Source organism: Xenopus tropicalis, chromosome 9, assembly GCF_000004195.4.
Source record: "Xenopus tropicalis strain Nigerian chromosome 9, UCB_Xtro_10.0, whole genome shotgun sequence".
Lineage (NCBI taxonomy): Eukaryota > Metazoa > Chordata > Amphibia > Anura > Pipidae > Xenopus > Xenopus tropicalis.
In genome coordinates this window covers 60,776,129-60,793,787 of record NC_030685.2, presented here as the reverse complement: position 1 = coordinate 60,793,787, position 17,659 = coordinate 60,776,129, and the positions used below count along the sequence as shown (strand labels likewise).

The window sequence follows — 17,659 nt, the reverse complement described above, 5'->3', positions numbered from 1 at the left end:
GAAAATTCAGCCAGCAGGAAGTGGAACAGATGGGAGGGGCTAGTGGGGTTTTTGTGGAATTTCTCAATAAATCAGTCAGAAACACAACTTTTTAAAGCACAATCCTTCTATATCTACAGGAGTATAATTCACTGGTACATTCATAATTTTTATAGGATATGTCTCCTTTAAGAACTTTGGAATGGTAAGTATCTGTAAAGCAGGTGCCATAGCTTGATGAGTGCAGTGCCTGTCCTAATAATACCAGAGACTAGACGTGAGTTGGTCTTTTAGCACTCATTTTGGATTGATAAGCCATTCTCCGTAGGTTTAAAAAAAAAAAAAAAAAAAAGAATTCTAAAAGGTTCTTGTCTTTAAAATGTATTCCCTCTGGCTGAAATGTTTCATTAAAAAATATGCCCTAGCATGCATCCGTATCATTTAATTTGATGTGCCTCACTGCTATGTTATGTTGGTGATATAGATTGTTATATTGTAGGCGCTGTGGCAAGCACTGAGGTCAAAATGAAATTACAAGAGTTCGTTTTAAATAAGAAGAAAGCTTTAGCTCACAGGAGCTTAAATCATTGCCTGTCCAGTGACCCTCGCCTCTGGTAAGTCATATTTTTCTTTTTAAATTAGTGTTGCAGATGTAAGCATTCAAAGCAATTTTATAACAGTTTTTCTATATTTAGTTGTAATGTTTTCCTTTATATAACCATTTTTTTTTTTAAAACAAGATATATAGGTCAGGTGAGGCAGCAGAGGCAATGTGGTGGTGGGAGTGATATCACTGGCATTGCAGTGTTTCTCCTTAACGTTCTTTTTTAGACACACATAAGAGCTCATGTACATCTACAATTGCACTTGCAGTCCCTGCAATTTTCCAGGCAGTCAGTTGTGCATAAAACCACTTTATTAAAGTACTTGTGCCAAAACGCACTCCTTGCACTTGGTATAGTTGCACTCTGTTCTGCGCATTTTGACACCGGGTAACCCTGAATCTACCGCCACCTCCAGATGCCCTGCTTCAATCACCGTAGTTCAGTTGTACTGACAAAATAGGTTCACGCACCACTCCAAAGCAGAACACTGGAAATGATGCCAGACAGCTGTCGCACATAATTCGTGCAACTGCGCCCAATGTTTTTGTGAATCGGATAAAAAATTGCAGTTGGCACAGCACAGTTGTCAAGAGCATTGCTCTGTTGCAACCTCAATGATGCGTTGTGGGGAAAAAACATGGCGATTGCACTCATTTCTTCATTGCACATGTGCCCTATAATCTTATAGTCTTGATCATTATAAGAAACAGCTCTAATCAACTACAATAGTTTTTTTTTTTTTTTTTTATACAGTTTCTGATTGGCTCCAAGTTATATTTTTATACCCAACTATGTCACATGTCTCATAGAGGACACTTTGTCTGCACCCACCTGCAGTAACTTTCTGCAAAATGGGAAACATTTTACCTGCCAGACACCTGGTAGGGATTGCTCATGAACACTGTACAGTGTTGTGGTAAAGCCCAGAGGACCAAACACCTAAATCTTGCTCCCATTTTTGTTTCCAATGTGAAAGGAAAACTGACTATTTTTTTTTTATTGAAGTATGTTTTTAACAAAGATTATTAGGCAGGCAGGCAGCAGGCTCCTTTAGAACTCTTGCTTTTTCCTGATTTCTTCCGTAGCCATGAAGAAGTTAACACTGTCTATAAAGTCTCTCAGATTTAATATTATCCATTTTGAGCCACAGTTTACAGTCTGTCCAATCTGTTTCAATATCTCTGCCTGAAAAACAGCACAGCTTGAGAATGAATGTCTGTAATTGGCGTTAAATCTTACTGCCCAGCAGCCTTTCTTGATTCCTGTATTATTATGACACCTTAAGTCTCTAGCTAGTGAAGTTGATGGCTGTGGGCTTATACTGTGTTGTGGGATTTGTATGGGATCCCTTATCCGGAAACCCATTATCCAGAAAGCTCCGAATTACGGAAAGCCCGTCTTCCATAGACTCCATTTTAATCAAATAATATAAAATTTTAAAACTGACTTCCTTTTTCTCTGTAGTAATAAAACAGTACCTTGTAATTGATCCAAACTAAGATATAATTAATCCTTATTGGATGCAAAACAATCCTATGGGGTTTAATTAATGTTTTATTGATTTTTTAGTAGACTTAAGGTATGGAGATCCAAATTACGGAAAGATCCCTTATCCGGAATACCCTTGGTCCTGAGCATTCTGGATAATGGGTCCTATACCTGTATTTGCATATTTCTGCTCACAAGCAGGATTTCATATAATAGTTTACCGGTAAGTAATTCCATGATACAATATCTTAGCTCTGTCTTTTATTAGGCTTCTTTGTCCATAAAAATGTATAGTTAACAGGCTATAGTTTCTCTATCCTGCATAGTCTGGACCTTTAGGATCCAACCTTTACCCTTGCCCGAAGACACAGGGGGCAGTTAGTCACCGCAACTTTTAAAAATCCATTTGCAGTGACTAATTGCAGCGATTTAGCGGCCGTACATTAGTATATGTGTTTCTATACCCAGTCGCACCGTTTTCACACATGCCGATTAGTTGCAGCAGCTTTTTCAAGTCACAGGACTAATTGCCCCAGTGTGTCTTTGCCCATATAAGGGTAGAAGTTGGATCCAACTTCAGATGAACAATTAGTTAATGCTGTAGAACTTCCTAGCATGTATGTTGGTTGTGTACAACTAATCCTAATCTAGTTGGTCATGAGAAGACTGCCAACTGACAGGTGCTGTCATCTGCCAGGTAACGTGCTGTGCGCTCCCACCCATTAATCCTCTGACAGCAGGGTATATGGCTATGGTAACTTTCAGCTGGGGCCCTGCAATATACAAGATAGCGCAGAGGATTTTGTGGGCAGGGAGCATATGAATACACCACCTGTTGTTTTCTGGCAATAATTTGTTTTTGGATTCTCATTCTTACTTTTTTCCAATATTTTTGCTGTGATATTGCTTTTGATATTGACAGATTGGTGAAAATGAGGCAGGGACCCCTTATTAGCTGCTTCTGCCTGGTTTAATAGTCAGTGTCTCAGTGAGGGAAGTTTGTAAAAGCTTTACATGTTCCTTTTCATCTTTGTGTGATTACTGACCTGTTAAGGTTGTACTCCTACATTTGAACAAATGTCCTGTTGCTTGCGTCCATAAGTCTAGCAGCAAGCTACCAGTTTAAATGAAGAGTAACAGAAACCGTTCATTCAATGCCTTGTGAATGTCCACAATCTCCTAAAAGGATTAGATTTACTTACCCTTTAATTGTAAATATTTTCGTTTTATGTATTCTGTCAGTTGAATGTGGATATACTGCTTTTGTCTGGGAATTGAGCTAAAGAGTGATGCTTGCAATAGTGCAGTGGTTCTCAACCTTCCTAATGCCCCAGCCCTTTAATACAGTTCCTCATGTTGTGGTGACCCCCCAACCATAAAATTATCCTAAGAGCATCGGAAATATGTGTTTTCCAATGGTCTTTGGCGACCCCTGTGAAAGTATTGTTTGATCCCCAAAGGGGTCCCCACCCACAGGTTGAGAACAGCTGCATTAGAGGTTAATTATGAATTTGTTCCCTTATTTGTATTCATAGGAAAACTCAGCATAGCTCTCTTGACCAGAGTCCTCCACCACAGGGTGTTGTGTCTGCCTCATATCACCAAGCTGTCCTTGGAATGTACGACTCTAAGGATGACTTCCCACTGAGAAAAACAGGTAAGATCTGAACACCCAGGCAGAAACAACTGCCCCTCCCTGAGCAATGTAAATCTTGTAGAAATGACAAAGCCCAGACTTAAATTATGTAGCATTTAGTCATCAGATGACTTTCATTGCTTCATTGGTTGTTTTGAGTCTCCATTAAACCTTCTACTAAGAATATGTGTGTTCATTCATCTTTTATCCTTTGCGCTGCATTCCTTTTAAGCAATCTGCCTTATTCCCCCTAATGGGTAATTAAATACAAGTAATTACAGGAATAATGGTAAATTATTAATGTTGCAGTAGTACAATTCTTTGATGTGCTTTCACTGGAAACAGCTGAGTTGGTTTTGTAGTTTTTGTTAGGTGGTTTTAGTAGTATTTTTTCATTTTCTACCCATTGGTGTTAATTTAGATGTAATTGCAGCTGTGGTTACCAGGCTGTGTGGAAAAGCTAAAAAGGTTTGAGATTCCCCATGACTGTGGTTATGTTTAATGGTTATTATGCTAACAAAAACCCTACTTGTTGTTTGTAGTGTTAGGCAGAAATATGTTTTGACGAGCTTCAGGGCTCTTTTATGGTGGTGACTTAAAGTGTGCCGCAGGCAGGAAATTTTGGTTTAGAAGACTTACCATTGGAGAAGTGTAATTATATATGTATATATTGCAGTTGTCTGTTTTTCTGGAGGATCTGTCTTAATTATTCCCGGTACTACCCATGCTCTGAGACTGGCCAGTGTGGGGTATTTCCATAATTTGACAGGATATTCAGATTGTTTGCACCAGCCAAAGTTTATCCCCACACCACACAAAGTAAAGCTGGCCATACATGTCTTTTCAACTTGGGTAACCCATAACTGATGTTTTGGAAACAATTTGTATGCATATTATTTTTTCCCATGCTTTAACAAAATGTGCAAAAAGAGTACATTTTATGTGATGTCTGTCTGAGAAAACCAAGCTGTCTGGAAAACTTCAGGTCCTAAGCATTCTGGATAATAGATCCCACACCTGTGTATACACCTGCATATTCTGCATTTTCTAACTGCAACAAGTGTTATTTGTTCTATTAAGCATCTGAGCCTAATCTGAAGTTGCGCTCAAGACTGAAACAGAAGGTTGCAGAGAGGAGAAGTAGCCCCCTGCTTCGGAGGAAAGATGGTCCTGGCATCACTACCTTGAAAAAGCGTCCTTTAGATGTGTCTGGTGGGTAAGAGTAATAATTTAGAATATAGGCCACATGCTATATCATGCTGACAGTAAAATGATGGTTAGCTCAAACCTGAAAATATACTGTAAGTTTATATGGTTGAAAGTCCATGAAAGCAACTCCCAATCTTTGATTAGTATTCTCCACTTATTCTCCACTTATTTAGTCTTACATAGTTTCCTTTCCTTGAGGAGGGTGCCATTTGAATGAATAGTAGAGTCCAGTGACAATAGTATGTGGCTTTGAGAATCAGGGTCAGACTGGGGGGGTGCAGGGCCTTGGGTTCCTGCACCCCCAATGCCCCCTGTCGTGGCCTTCACACTCCTCCCCTCAGGGCCCCGAACATGCTTAAATGAAACTTTACCTGCAGTGCATTGGGGGAGGGAGACTGGAAGATCGGTGGAGCGTCCTGCAGAGATCGGTTTTGGTGGCCCAGTCCCACCATGTTGAGAATGTATTCTTTGTTTCAAATGCTCTCAGCCTAGTGTGAGCACATACCAGATATATGACTTTCAGCAACCTAAAGATGCACACTGTATGAGGCTGGTTTCTTGTTTCAAGTTGTGTTGGGATAACTAGAAGTTACGGGGTCCCAATCATGCAAACCTTCAAAAATGATTTGTTTTGCGAACATTTGAAATTCTGTTATTCGGTAAAAAGACCCCCTTTAGGCCCTCTCTTCTTATTTTTTCTTCCCAGCAACATCTGCATCTATTGCTATTAACTTTTCACACATTACTTAAGCACCACAAATGCTAATCCAATTATGGATTTTAGAAAACAAATGCATATGATGTGGTTTGAGTTTTTTGTACTATAAATAAGACAGTGTTTCTGCTGTGTAAAATGATGACCAGTGTACCTATAGGTATCAAATTCAAGCATCCTAGGCAACAGGCCCTGTTTATTTAGCAAAATGAGCACATACTAATTTTTTTTTTTTTTTCTGTATAGATTCTGCATGTAACAGTGCTCCAGGCTCTGGTCCAAGCTCTCCAAACAATAGTTCAAGTAACATCAGTTCAGAAAATGGCATAGCTGGTCCTTTAGGAATCCAGACAGAGGTAACTGGGGAAAAACACTTTTATTTGATGTGAAATAACATATTGATTATATACTGCCGTTTCTCTGTTTTATGTTTCTGATATTCTTTATCAATATGTTTCCTTCTTGTTTTTTTCAATTTATCTATACATTTTACTTCAGGCTTCACTGGCTCACAGACTTGCGAACAGGGAGAACTCAGTATCGCAGCTCCCTCTATACACATCACCCTCTTTACCCAATATTACGCTAGGACTGCCTGCTAGTGGTTCTACCAATGTAAGTACACCTGTCTCAAAGGATTCTGGAATAACAAATATTAGTGGTGGGTAGAGACTTGGTCTACTATGGGGAGGAAATGAAATGTACAAAAGACAAAAGTACAGTTTAAAAATCATATTAAACCTGGTAGCCAGAGAATAATTGCTTGGTGAGGCTACAATTTTGTTGTTGTTTTTACTTTTTTAAAATATTTGTTGTATTTAATTTGATTTTTTTAACCTTCCAGGCTCTCATTTAAACCACTGCCTCCTTACTAGGGTCTTGTAGGTTCTCATTCAAACATCTGCCTAGTATGATAAACTGTACCTACCCAAGCAACCAGCTAGCTGTTGAATTTCCAGACTGGAGAATCTAAATAATTTAAATCACAAAAAATTGCAAACAGTGTATTGTCCTCTACAGACAGTTGTATCCACCACTAAATTAAAAAAAATAGTCTTACTTAGAATAGAACTTTAATTTTCAATTAAAATAACTGTGGGTATGTGCATGACAGTTTACTCCATATCAGCCTGGTGATTTGAAAATACATGTATGACCTAATTCCTTTGAGCCTATTTAGTTCTATGCTGACTATATAATTTTTGATGGTGGCCCTCAACTAATGTTGTCTTTAATTTTTTTTTTTTTAAAGGTCAATTTTTTTTATTGTTTTATAATACAAAAACAAAACATTGATATACGTATAGGTTCCAGGTCTATAAAATGTACAATCATTGGAATAAGTATAGTTTAAGTGCAGGTTATAGCAAGTACAAAGTGGTACAGAGAAAAATAGCATCCTGAGTACAACCATGGTGACCAGATACATTTAAATTTGTTCTGGGGAGCCCTGACCCCTGAGGTAAGCTTTATAAGTGGTATCGCCTTATTGACTAGTTGTTGCCATGAGAGGACACTAGGTGAGGTAGCTCCCACCCAGTGCATCGCAATATCTTTCTTAGCATAGTGTAGCAATGACCAGTACCTCTTGCGAGCATAGTTGGTTGGAATGATATCATCTAAGATAGATACCCAGAAGGCAAATTTTAGTTGACATTATGTGAGGGAACTCAAAATCATTTGCATGATGGCATAATGTTTTGCCTGAAGAGTTGGCTATTGGTGGACATACCCATATCATATGGAAGAAGTTTGCATTTGTTTGTCCACACCTAGGACAGGAATCATCCATCATTTTCCCAATTTTAAGGAGTAAAATGGGGGTAATGTAGGTTTGGTGTAGAATTTTATACTGGACGAGTTTATCTCTGGTGGATATTAAGAAGTTGTAGCAATTCTCTGTTGCTTCCTCCCAGTCCTCATGGGTTATGTCTGGTATTACCTGGGTCCATTGGTCCCTTGCAAGGGCAAAGGGTTGCGGGACTAAGTTTAGTATGGTTTGGTATAACCTCAAGATCATTTTGGAGTTGTCTGGTGAGTGAAAGGTCTCTTCTAGTGGAGTGATGCAGATTGCTGGTTGGAGAGATGAAAATTGGGCCTTGAATGCGTGCCTGAGTTGTAGATATTGGTAGAGTGGATTATGATGTTGGGTGTATTTTTTGGGAGATGTCTTGGTAGGTGGGGAAATTTGTGTCTAGGGTAAGATCCCCAAGGTATTTCAATCCTATTTGAGGCCAAAAAATGAAATTTTGGAGTTGTCTGAAAGAGTCTAGGTGCGAGTAGCCCCACAGGGGGAGTTTAGGGAAGAGCAGTGGCGGAGGGTTGCCCAGGAGCTTAATAGCCATTTGCCATGCTTTGTATGGGCTGACAAGTGTGGGGAGCAGAGGGCCAATGCCGTTTATGTGGCGATATGGGAAGTTTTGAAGCCCAGCTATGGATTCCAAAGGAAGTGATTGTAAAAGCCAATTTGGATTGTGTGGATCTGGGAGGAAGTACCAATGTAGGTAATACAGTTGCGAGGCACAATAGTACAAGTACAGGTTTGGGAGGGCTAAGCCTCCATCACTGTATGGGGCAGTCAGCTTTCCCCAGGCCATTCTTGGTGATTTATTGTTCCATATGGAAGGTATTAGAATTTTATTTATTTGCTTGAAGAAGTTTTTGGGAAGTACCGTGGGTGAGTTAAGAAGGGTGTATAGAAATTTGGCTAGGTATATCATTTTGAACATGTTGATAAGGCCCCATAGAGTGAGAGGGAGTTTGGAGCAATGTGTGAAGTCATCGGTCATGGATCTGATAATTGGTTGGAGGTTCAATTGAGCATATTGGGTAGTGTCCTGGTGGATCACAATGCCCAGGTACTTGAAGGAAGTTACCCATTTCAGGGGGTAAGTCTGGCAGGGGGAAGTAGTCTATGGGAAACAGGAGGGATTTGTCCCAGTTAATGTTGTCTTTAATTTTTGATCAAGCCTTGTAGTGTAGGTAGATTGTGATCTGCCAAATTATTTTTAGGGAATACGCAACTATTTTTATATAATTTGTTTGAAACTAATTGGTATTTAAAGAAGAACTGAGCATGAAAATGTAAAGTTCATTTTAGAGTGAACCTTCTTTTAAATATGGAAAAGCATACCTCCCTTAGTAGCTATGTTACCTGTGTTTTTCCTACCATGGGATCACAGTTTGGAATAAAAATGTTTTCTTAACTACCCATGTCACTTTTTAGGGTGGATCAGGACAGGAAAACGAATGCCTTCCTCTGCCTGCTCTACAACAACGGCTTTCCCTGTTTCCAGCTGCTCACCTCACTTCTTACCTTGGACCTGAGGCCACAAGCTCTCATAATCAGCTCTTACAGCATATGGTACTACTAGAACAGCCTGGTGCGCAGAGTTCATTGATATCAGGTAAAGCATAGGAGGCCTAAAACTGTGCGTATTTTAACTGTTTAGTACTGACTGATATTGAATGGTGTTATTTCTTTTAGGTTTGGGGACCCTACCACTTCACTCCCAGTCTCTTGTGTCACCTGATCGTGTATCCCCTACCATGCACAAGTTACGTCAGCACCGTCCTTTAGGTCGTACTCAATCTGCTCCACTCCCACAGAATTCACATGCCCTGCAACACCTGGTCATCCAACAACAGCACCAGCAATTCCTGGAGAAGCACAAACAGCAATTCCAGCAGCAGCAGCTTCACCTAAACAAGGTGTGTTCCTTATATTCCTTATATTTATATCAGATATTCAGCATCAGGGAGAATTTAGATCCGTATAATGTAATAGTCATTTCACATAGCACACTCCATCAAATCATTATCATATGACTTTGTTGTTGATGTTATATATGGACCATTATCTTATCAGTTGCCGCTTGTTCTGTTGCACTTAATGCCTGGTATTGTCTGTGTGGGTTGAATTACTGCATCACTCCACTTAGGTCACTTATGACTCATTTCCATGAAGTCAACAAAAACCACAGGCATTCTGTTGGGACTTCATATCATTATAATTGTTATCAAGTATCACTGTACAGCAGAAGGGTATATACATCAAACATACTAATTACATACACATACTGACTGAAACAGTGGGAGGTAATGCGTGCTCTGCTCATTAGAGTTTTCAGTGTAATTTTAGCAGCTGTGTTTACATGTAGTACACCACATTCACTGTATTCTTCTATCTTCTATCTCTATTTTTTTTAATGGGTTGGGTTATTAAAATAAAAACTAAGTTGCATGTTGTTGAGGTGCTTAAAAAAAGTGTGTGTCTCTCTTTTATGGATAAATGCATTTTATGGTAGTCAAGTGCCTGCTTTGAGCCTGGCTCTGCAAACGTAGTTTCCATTTTTTAACCTCATAGTAACATAGTAACATAGTAAGTTGGGTTGAAAAAAGACATACGTCCATCAAGTTCAACCATAATGCCTATATATAACCTGCCTAACTACTAGAGGAGTAATTAAAATTTAAATTGGTAGGGCCATTGTAAATACAGCTATCTTTTCTTCCCAATTCTTGTCCTTTAACGTTGGATTTTTAACTTTTTTCCCATAAACTTCTGCTTTAGATTGTTGCTTATTGTACTATACTTTTTATTGATGATTTCTGTATATTCTTGAAACCTTGCTCCTACTGACCAGTCACTTTTGTTGCTAAGCCATTTTTCATTTTACCCAATTTAGATGATTCCTAAAGTGAATGAAGCCTCGCGGCAGCATGAGAGCCACCCCGAGGAGACTGAGGAGGAGTTACGCGAGCATCAGGCACTACACGAGGAACCTTATGCAGAGCGTTTAGCTGAACAAAAGGAACTAAGCCCTGGCAGTGTGGTGCATGTAAAGCAGGAGAAAGAGGAAAGCGATGATGAAGACAATACACTGGAATTGGAACGGAGTAAAATGCAATCTGACCCAGACCTGCTGTTTAGACAGGTATGTTTTTGCCACCTCAGAACTGCTATACGTAATTTTATGTGCATTATCTCAACATAATATCAATAATCAATGGATTTTATAATGAGGATATGTAGTGTCTTACTTTACCTTAAGTAGAATCTTTTTTTCAATCTTAAATCAAAGACCACTTTGTTTTAGAGGTAAGAAGTCCTCTTTCTTTCATTTCAGCAAACATTATTACTGGAGCAACAGCGCATTCATCAACTGAGAAACTATCAGGCTTCCCTAGAGGCTGCAGGCTTAGTTGTGCCATTCAGTGGGCATCGGCCTCTCTCAAGAGCGCAGTCCTCACCTGCCTCTGCGTCATTTCCCATGTCTGTACAGGAGGCCCCCAGTAAACCCAGGTTCACCACAGGTACAGTTTTTGTGATATAATTTGTATAACTAAAGGGGAAGGTTAACTGCTTAATAAAGATTATGAATGTGACCTTTGAATATTCTACAGGCCTTGTGTATGATACATTGATGTTAAAACACCAGTGCATCTGTGGGAACACAAACAGCCATCCTGAGCATGCTGGCAGAATACAAAGTATTTGGTCAAGGCTTCAAGAAACTGGTTTACGTAGCATGTGTGAGGTGAGCAAGTAGCCATTCATTATAATGTATGCATTATTTCTATGCCTTTATATATTTATTAGGGTCCCCCACTGTTTTGCTCAAATTATTTTTTTTCCATAATATAAGTAAACAAGAAATTTTTACCACAGTCAAAATGTTATTAGACCACCATTTACTTTAATCACTGCTTGGATTATGTCTGGCATCACTTATTTAAGTTGTTGCAGAATTTTTATTATTCCAGCAGTCACAGGGCATGTCTCGTGATGCTACAATATGTTTTTTTCTTCTCAATTTTCATATGGTTTCAAAGATTTTGTTTTATTATTGTTTTAGCAGAAGTAGGTTTGACTCTGAATGGGAAATCTGGCCTGTTGGAAGATCTAAAGCATTAGGGCAAAGGCACACTAAGCATATTGACTTCTTTCTTCCGCAGACGGGGTTAAAAGCTAACTGTGCCCTTGCCCTAAGGCTGGGACAATACCCTACACTCCAATCAGTCTACCCCTATAACTGCACCTGAAGCCACAGCGTCAACCTAGGTGCAAGCACCAGGAGCAGATTTTGGCGCCAAAATGCATGTACTGTGTTTCAGTACTGAAATAAGCTCCGGGGATAATTGATAGTTCTTCTCACTTGGATCTATTCCGTCTTTCACCACAGTGTATTCGGGGCAGAAAGGCAACCCTGGAAGAATTGCAGACTGTGCATTCTGAGGCTCACACTCTCTTATACGGCACCAATCCCTTGAACCGTCAGAAGCTTGAAGGTAAGACCCTGCCTAATCTGGTTTTTGCGTTTTCAGCCAGACTTCCTGTCTGCTCCGCTGTGTGTGCCTGCAAGCGAGCAAGTGCTGTGTAGATCAGTGGAGTGGCATACAGGATTAGACCCTCTTCTCTCAGGCTGAAAAAAAAACCCAGGCTCAAAGCAGCAGAGCCAGCGCTTCATGGAGCCTTACCCTAAGGGCAAGGGTACATAAGGATATTTGTCACCCACTGCACAAACAAAGCTTCTGAAAATACCTGTCCATTAATTAACAGTGGGATTACTGCATGTAATGCAGTGCTGTTGCGGGCGTGTGCCTTCTCCATTTTTCCGCAACCAATCTCCTAAAATTACCTCTCAGTTAACTAACATTGGGATCACGCATTTAAAAGTTTGCATACAGTGATCTTAGTTGATGGAGAGGTATTTTTAGGAGGTTGGTAGCCCATGTGTAATGCTGATTTCCTGTTCCCCTGTACCATCACCCTAAGAACAGGAAAAGTGTACCTACCAGGTGCCTTGAGGAAATCTAGTATATCTGGTGTGCATTCTTTAATAAATAGCCCTATGGTAGCATCTAAAATATTAGGGCAACCAGAAAATACAAAGAGCCATGCTATCTTCTATTTAGTGCCTTATTATCTTGTTCTTGGTTGCCGTGTTCCTTAAAGTGGCCATAAACCGGCAGATTTCAGCTTACCTACCGCTGGTCCCCCAGATGGGCCTACCCAACCAACATCTGGCCTAAAATTGGACAGGTTTGATTTTCCTGTCGGATCGTGGACTGCATCGGCTTGTTGATGCGGTTCTGACAGCCCATATACCCACTGTTTTAACCATGCCAAACAAGGAATCTTAATGTGTATGGCCCCCTTTAGTGTCTGAGGGACAGCACAAAGTGTGCTCTAAAATTTTTCATTATATTGAATACAATAACAAGCAAAATATGAAGTATCCATATAAATCTCAATAACATGAACATATAAATTGCCAATAGAAATTATAATATTAAAGTATCTGTCATTACCAACATACATATATCTAAAACTAGATCTAGAATCTAAGATTATGCAGGATCACGTTGTATTAAGCCCTTTATGAAGTGTTGTGGTTTTAGAGTATGGCATAAATTCTCTCTTTTTCTCTAACTTGTAGTAGTTCCAGAAATATTTTCTATTTTGCCCAATATTCTTTACGCACCACTTAACTTTTTGTTCTGAAATCTGCCCCATGTGTTCAGCAATTGCATGCAAATAACTGCGTTTCTCCACCTCCAACCCTGAAATCATTATAAAAGCATCAAAACATAAGTAGATTGCATGGTTACATTTATTAAATATTTTAACCTGGTAAATTAATTCACAGTTTTGAATGCAATCCGATCAAACAAAAAATACCTTTGTCTGCATCTGATAAATTTTGAAGTAAACATGGATCATCAGTGCTATAGCGCTTCTATGCCTCTGGACTGGTACAATAAATTGGAAACATTACAGCTCCACATTTCTTACTTAATTCTTTCAAAGGCTTAAAACTCCTAACCTTGTTGCATGTCCATATTTCCCTGCCTTAGTTTGTAATCAGTTCATCACTAAGATTGTCAGATTATTTAAAAGGTGAACTTCCATATTTAATTTTAAAATCACTAGGTGGTTTTACTTAAACAAACCTCCCCTTATTCTTTCCATCTCCTCCTGCAGGTTCCTTGGCTTCTCTCTTCGTCCGTCTGTCATGTGGTGGGGTTGGGGTAAGTGTTTCCTTCTTAGCCAGGCGTCACAATTAATTCTTATTTAATGTATACATGTTGTTCGTCGCATTCAGGTCTTGTACATTTTTTAAGATTAGTAAGTAAGTTTGCAGAGTTCCTGGAATCTGGCTGTATAACTAAGAACATTAGCAATGCTTTTCTTTTAAATTAATTTTTGTTGTTGCAAATCTCTTTTCATGTCCTGCCAGGCGTTTCATTGGCTGTTTTCAGTTTAGTATTATTTACCTCTCCTGGTGCCTAATCTGTAGTGCTTTTTTCTTATGCTAGGTTGATAGTGACACGATTTGGAATGAAGTGCACTCTTCCGGTGCTGCCCGTCTTGCAGTTGGTTGTGTTGTAGAATTGGCTTCCAAGGTGGTTTCTGGAGAGCTGAAGGTGAATACTGTTCAATAAGTGAATACGTTTCCTGCTTTTTTTCCATATTTTTGTCCTGCCCTTTTAATATAGATATGTAAAGCAAAACCCATGAATTGCAATTAGTGCCTCTGTAGTGAAACACCTATGGGTTAGTATTAAATACATTTTATGTAGTCACAAATGATATCCAAACATGGTACACAGGGTCATTTCATAATAAAGCTATTTCTCTCTTCCCTATATAGATAGATACTCTTGCATGACATATGTCTCAAGCGTGGGTGTCACACGATTCTGTTATTATATCACAGCATCACCAACATGCTCCCCAAGAGTAAATTAATAATAAACAGCAATGTCAAACACCTGTCTAAGATACAATTATGTAAACTGTCGCATAAGCAGCACGGTGGTAATACTACACTTAGAAAAATTTCATAACCTGTGTATTTTTTCCAGTGTCCAAAGGTGCTTTAAATGTAAAACATTGATAATATTTTATAAAAATAGCCTTTAACATAATTTACAACTGCATAACTATGATGGGATATAATGATGAATATTAATGTGCAAATAAAAATATCATAATCACTTTGGTCATCATCTGATTTAAGTTCAGGATTGCATGTATGGTATCCAGTCATAATGAAAACATGGCTTTTGTTGTGTTATTAACAATGCCTTGTAAACAAGTATCTCTGAGTTGCAAATTCAAGAAAATCCAAAAACAACCAAGAAAACCAATACCATTAAGATTTAATACCACAATAGTTCAGGAACAAAGAAGTGAAGGGTACTTTCAGACACAGCAGATGTAAACTTTCCCCGAGTTATCTAAATTGCTTACATCTTATATTCAACATAGATCTCAATAGAATCCAAAAACAACCAAGAAAACCAATACCATTAAGATTTAATACCACAATAGTTCAGGAACAAAGAAGTGAAGGGTACTTTCAGACACAGCAGATGTAAACTTTCCCCGTGTTATCTAAATTGCTTACATCTTATATTCAACATAGATCTCAATAGATTTATAGGATATATTGTCCTAAAATTAAATACCCAATGGATTCCTTATGTTATTTCAGACTTTTTATGAAATTTGCTCGCTGCCAATGGGTCTTAATGATTTTACATTATGTGTGACATTGAATTCTTCTTATCATTTCATGTGATGAAAGACAGTGACCCACTTTGATAGTATTGCAGGATGCATTGGCAAGCATTTATAACAACCATTCTTAAAAAGACATAATTATCTCAGAAATCTGCCGTTGCTTGTGAAACACTTTTTGAAAAATAAAATTTCTATCTCGTCATCTTGGATGACACGGAAGACATGTGGCGTGGCGTTTCTCTGTGCACTGGTTGTTATAATGTAATGTATGCTTGGCTGTGAATCTTGGAATTATATAATTGTTAATCAAAGTTTCATGTTTTGGCATTTAGGACCCATTAAGGAAAAATAAAGGATGTCCATCATTAGATTAATGTTGCACTGGGACACTTTTTCAACTAAGAATTCTCTAGGGCCTTGTCAAACAATGCTTACATTTGCACTGCTCGACTTTTTCCAGTGATAAAGTGGGAGCCACAGGAAGTGCTTTTTAACTTGCTGAAGAGAACCACAGATATGACATTAGCCTTGTCTTGTTTTATGTCTCTCTCTTTTAGAATGGCTTTGCTGTGGTTCGTCCTCCTGGTCATCATGCGGAAGAAAGCACACCTATGTAAGTGAGAATTTATTTGAAATGTAGTTCAGTTAGTATGAGTAAGATAAGTAAACAAGCCCAGAACATGCTATAGTTATACAAGGTTTTTAAAAACAATCACACCCAAACTATATTTGATATTTAATAATTGTTTTGCATATTGAAATGGTTAAGTGAAACATATTTATTAAACATATAATTTTTTTTTATTATCCTAACAGATCCTCTTTACAGAGTTTGTGTTTGAAGGGGGATGTTTTGGTTTGAAGGCTTATTTTTAATTTTTTTATCAGATATATTAATTAACAGTCTCTTATCCTGACAGGGGGTTCTGTTACTTCAACTCTGTAGCAATAGCTGCTAAGGTTCTCCAGCAACGATTAAATGTCGAGAAGACTCTGATTGTGGACTGGGTTAGTAGGAGCTTTTTATTATTTATATTTATTTATAGGCCTTTCCACCGGCGACTCCTATTGTTGCTGGTGGAAAGGCATTTCAGAGTGGTTAGTCACCCACCATAGTTGAGATCTATCACTGGCGACTAACACGCTCCATGGGGCATCAGCCTAAAACGAATGACAATATAATGTTGCAGTGCACTGATAAAGCTTGTGTGTTTACTCTGCTATAGTTTATTTAAATAGGGTGCTGTGTAGCCATGGGGGCATCCATTCAAGCACAGAATACATCGTTTTGTTGTATACAAATGGATTCTACACAGCTTATCTGTTATTTGCTGTGTAACATGCTTAGTCTCCTTGTTCATGTTTCCCACAAACCATCGCAAACCACAAATTTACATTAACCTGAGCTTCCTCATGTGCCGCACTTAATAACATGATGTATGATACTGGCAGACCTTTTGTAGCAATGTGTAATTGAGCACTGTATGTTTTATATTAGTAACTACTCACCTACAATGAATATGGGGACATGAACAATGGATATTAGACAGTGGTATAACTATGTTGCTCCGGGCCCTCTGCAAAAAAATCTTCGGAGGGGCTCAGAGCACACAGCCACTCCTTCCTGGCCCCTCTTCTACCCACCCACTTATCTCCTACCAACTCTTAGGTAGGAGAGGAGCTCGGGAGAGGAATTTCACTACAGCTATAGAAGAATCTGGCCCCTCTGTCCAGGCCCCCAAGGACCAGTCAGTCTGTTTTCTCTATAGTTACGCCACTGATATTAAATAGGGGTATAGCAGGAATTTCGTAATAATGTTGTCTAACAATGCCACATAATTACAATGCAACCAAGCAGCCATCTTCAGATGCCCTTTATTTATTTGCCACGTGTCAGCAATCAAGAATATTTTATTTGTTTTAATAGATTTTGACTTGCCCTAGCATATCAGCTCCTATGGGTGAACAGCACTCATTCTGCTGTTTCTTGGTGGATGTCCGCATTAAATGTTTGTGTTTTAAACAAGCATATTGTAGAGTTTTCTATATTAATGCTTATTTGGCATTTTTACTTCAACTTAATAATAACACAGCTTAATAATGCCACACTTGAGAAAGCCCAAAAGGATTCTCAGCAGTTTGAATATAATCACAGTTACTAAACACTTTCCTGATTTAAAAAAAAAAGATAAATGTGTCAGTTTGTCAGAATGTTTTCAACTGCATTATTCTAGTACCTGTAAAGTATTATATGTCTTCCTCTCTTGCAGGATGTTCACCATGGGAATGGTACTCAACAGGCCTTTTACAGTGACCCGAATGTCCTTTATATATCACTCCATCGTTATGATGATGGTAACTTTTTTCCAGGCAGTGGGGCTCCAGATGAGGTGAGAATCTAATAATGCATTTGCTTTTGGAGTGCCATGCTGTTTGTGTATTTAACCTCTACCGTATATTAGCAGAATGTGTTTCATTCAATGGTGCATGATCTA

General features: G+C 38.7%; 1 protein-coding gene across 5 annotated transcripts in view; it reads left to right on the top strand.

Moving 5' to 3' along the window:
- The window catches only part of hdac4 (histone deacetylase 4), a 108,779-nt gene that overhangs the window by 80,998 nt on the left and 10,122 nt on the right, over positions 1-17,659 (top strand). For all 5 annotated transcript variants that reach the window (XM_004917883.4, XM_004917884.4, XM_004917882.4 and 2 more), the window contains 16 exons: positions 479-593; positions 3,608-3,729; positions 4,789-4,920; positions 5,879-5,988; positions 6,131-6,247; positions 8,859-9,039; positions 9,120-9,343; positions 10,321-10,569; positions 10,762-10,948; positions 11,039-11,172; positions 11,818-11,923; positions 13,620-13,666; positions 13,955-14,062; positions 15,722-15,777; positions 16,085-16,172; positions 17,435-17,554. In XM_004917883.4, the coding sequence (XP_004917940.1) occupies positions 479-593; positions 3,608-3,729; positions 4,789-4,920; positions 5,879-5,988; positions 6,131-6,247; positions 8,859-9,039; positions 9,120-9,343; positions 10,321-10,569; positions 10,762-10,948; positions 11,039-11,172; positions 11,818-11,923; positions 13,620-13,666; positions 13,955-14,062; positions 15,722-15,777; positions 16,085-16,172; positions 17,435-17,554 (2,096 nt within the window). The remainder of the gene's footprint in view (positions 1-478; positions 594-3,607; positions 3,730-4,788; positions 4,921-5,878; positions 5,989-6,130; positions 6,248-8,858; positions 9,040-9,119; positions 9,344-10,320; positions 10,570-10,761; positions 10,949-11,038; positions 11,173-11,817; positions 11,924-13,619; positions 13,667-13,954; positions 14,063-15,721; positions 15,778-16,084; positions 16,173-17,434; positions 17,555-17,659) is intronic.